This window comes from Dipteris shenzhenensis, chromosome 32 (genome assembly GCF_047967505.1).
Source record: "Dipteris shenzhenensis isolate YYH24624 ecotype China chromosome 32, Dip_SZ_1.0, whole genome shotgun sequence".
In the NCBI taxonomy this organism is placed as follows: domain Eukaryota; kingdom Viridiplantae; phylum Streptophyta; class Polypodiopsida; order Gleicheniales; family Dipteridaceae; genus Dipteris; species Dipteris shenzhenensis.
The window spans coordinates 37,216,471-37,219,351 of record NC_141627.1 but is presented as its reverse complement, the minus strand read 5'-3'; the positions used below and the strand labels follow the sequence as shown (position 1 = coordinate 37,219,351).

At 44.9% G+C, this 2,881-nt stretch overlaps 1 protein-coding gene across 1 annotated transcript; it reads left to right on the top strand.

Moving 5' to 3' along the window:
- Positions 1–250: 250 nt before the first annotated feature.
- On the top strand, positions 251–2,244 carry LOC147880692 (GDSL esterase/lipase At5g03610-like). Its single transcript, XM_087371205.1, has 5 exons — positions 251–420; positions 508–693; positions 874–1,136; positions 1,289–1,586; positions 1,833–2,244. Exons 1-5 carry the CDS (start codon positions 363–365, stop codon positions 2,030–2,032), a joined length of 1,005 nt encoding a protein of 334 aa, XP_087227331.1. The 5' UTR covers positions 251–362; the 3' UTR covers positions 2,033–2,244.
- The last annotated feature ends 637 nt before the right edge of the window (positions 2,245–2,881 follow it).

Below are 2,881 nucleotides of genomic sequence, written 5' to 3'. Positions count from 1 at the left end.
GGCGGTTTTTTTCTGAGGAGGGAGCGTGGCCGACAAGAGAGGCTTTTGGGGAGCGTTTAGAGGTTTGTGGGTTGGCGCGTAGTACCAGCACGGGTTGACAATTTTGCCAATCCATCATCACGCTCCTCCCGTGAGCACACTCAGACTGAGCTTGTACGCGGTGATGGTAGCTGCAGCCGAATGAGATATTGTAAAAGTCATGGCGATGTCTGAGCATCAGACACTTTCTCATCAGTGAGCGGCACCACAAGTCCACTGATTGACACGCCCATCCAAGAGAACCAATTCGATAGCATTTTTATCACAACCCCGAGTCACTCCAGACTTATACCCAGAAGCAATATTGATCCACTGCAGCAGCCATGGTTGACGCTACCTCCTTTTCTTCTTTGCTCATTCTGCTCGCAATCTCATTCTTGGGTGAGCATTACTTTGGTTTGGCAACCTAGTTCGTGTCATCAGTGTGCATGCTCTGGATGTCTAACCCGTTCCAATTCATGCGTGCAGGAATTGCCTGCGGAGCAGCTTATGCCGGACCTTTGTTCGTATTTGGAAGCTCGTATGTCGACACTGGCAATGTGAAGAACCCAGACTCTGCTCGCCCATATCCATGGTCGAAACCTTACGGGGAGACATGGCCAGGGAGGCCTTCTGGGCGCTACAGCAATGGCCATGTCCTGAGCGATGTCATAGGTAATATACTAACTATGGGATAGCTAGAAACATTTACTGGCAAACAGCATAAGCTGAGAGCTAGACGTTTTCCCTGGAATTGGGCGTCGTGATACTGATCAATCAGCCACGAGTTGCATAAGAGTTTAACCATTGAGCAATCTGATTGTTCCTTGATGATACATTTTAACGATCTTGCAGGCACTGCTTTGAATCTCGCTCTACCTCCAAGCTTTGCACAACGCGTTTCTGGGCTTAAATCTGCAGCAGGTCTGAACTTCGCAACTGGAGGAAGCGGGGTTCTTTCAGCTTATGGATATCCGCCTATTTCAGCTCAGATCGACACCTTCCAAAGCGTGGCTTCCACCTACACTCCACAAGAACTTGCTTCTGCCGTCGTGCTTTACGCTACTGCCGGAGACGATTATCTCTACTATCTCAATGTACAGAAAGCTCCATTGACGGTGAGTTACTAACCTTGATAATCAAGCGCATTGCTCAGATACTCGTGAGAGGTGATCGTTTCGATTTGGTATACGATCTCCACTTTGCGTGCCACATCCTTGAAGGTTACCCGAAAGGTAAAGGGTGGCTGATCGGCTGCCTCGCCTCGCAGGGTATATATCCTCTCACTGTGAATGTGGGAAAGCAGATTTCTGTCGATTTGATCAGGCTTTATCAGTTAGGCCTCCGCAAATTTGCTTTGACTTACCTGCCGCCCACGGGTTGCCTCCCAATCGCAACTGTTGCGAGCTCTTTCCAACGCTGCAACGACAGCTGGAGTGCTAACATAGCCCAACCCCACAACGCGCGAGTGTTCAAGAACGTGCTAGGATTAAGGCACTACTTCAAAAACGGCACGATAGTTCTACTGGATCTCTACTCAGCGTTCAGCTCGGCACAGGTCGCTCTTGGTACGTGGCTAGAACGCTGGGCATGATTATCAACACATCTCAAATTGCTCTCGTATCTACCTTTTTCCTCGTCTTTACTGCTGATGTCGCTCCTTGTTTTTTATGAGAAACGCCTTGTCCTGGAGAAAAAAACACATCTGCACGCCATAGAAGCGGCTCAATACTCTTCTTTCCTATCAATCTTGTTTGAATTACTTTTCTTCTTCTTGAGAAAAAACACAGCAACGCAACGATCTGTTGTAGCAGGATCGGGGCTGAAGCCGTGCTGCGTCGGAACAACTCCTGCCAGCAAGTGCAGCAATCTGGGTGCCGGAGGGAGGCCTGCATATGGCTTATGTACGAATCCAGTCGCACAGTTCTACTGGGATGATATGATTCATCCGACAGAGGCAGGATGGCAAGCCGTGGTGAAGCAATTGCAGCCATCCCTCGCGCAGCTCAAGTAAAATCTAAAGCTACGAGCCAATTTTTCATGTTTAGCAGGCAAGTGGGTTCTCATCGGCAAGTGGGTTCGTGATGAGATGAGACAAGCATTATATTCATGTTCCATTGCAACAAACACTTTCAAAAGGCGTGTAACGCTCTTCTTTTCCTCATTCAAACACTTCTCATAACTACACATGCTTAAGCAATATAAAACATAGCAAATTCTTTTTCTTGTGTGTGTGACGCTCGTATTCAAAAACACATGCTTAAGCAATGTAAAACATAGCAAAATCTTATTGCCCTCTCGTATCAAGTGTGTCTAGATGGTGGTGACCATAACAGGAAATGAAAACTGAAAATCCAAGACGTCCGGTCCCACTAATTTGCATGGCATTCACCACCATAAATTTCATTTGAAAATACCATTATATATGTGTGTGTGTATCTGAACTTTTAGAGGTAATAAAAGCAGCGATAACAACTTCATGTGAATGTTATTCTTGGCATAATGATTGATAACACCAATTTTGACAATATTACCAATAGTATATACACCAATAAAATATCTAATAATACTATCCCTTATTAGAATCATCCATAATACTATCCATAATATAATGTTTAGAACCTATAAGAATTCTTTTACCATTGGAATAATGGTTGTTATTGACGGTGTTGTTTTCGTGAACACAGTTTCCTATACCATAATCCTCTATAAAGTGCCAGCATTGTGGTTCATAGTTCCAACCCAATTATTGGATTGAGGTAAAGTCATACCATAATTCAGTCATGGGGATGATAAGTGAGTATTCGTTGTGCTTTATGGGTGTGGTTTGTATGCAAATATCTTGCATGTTAGAAAACCTATT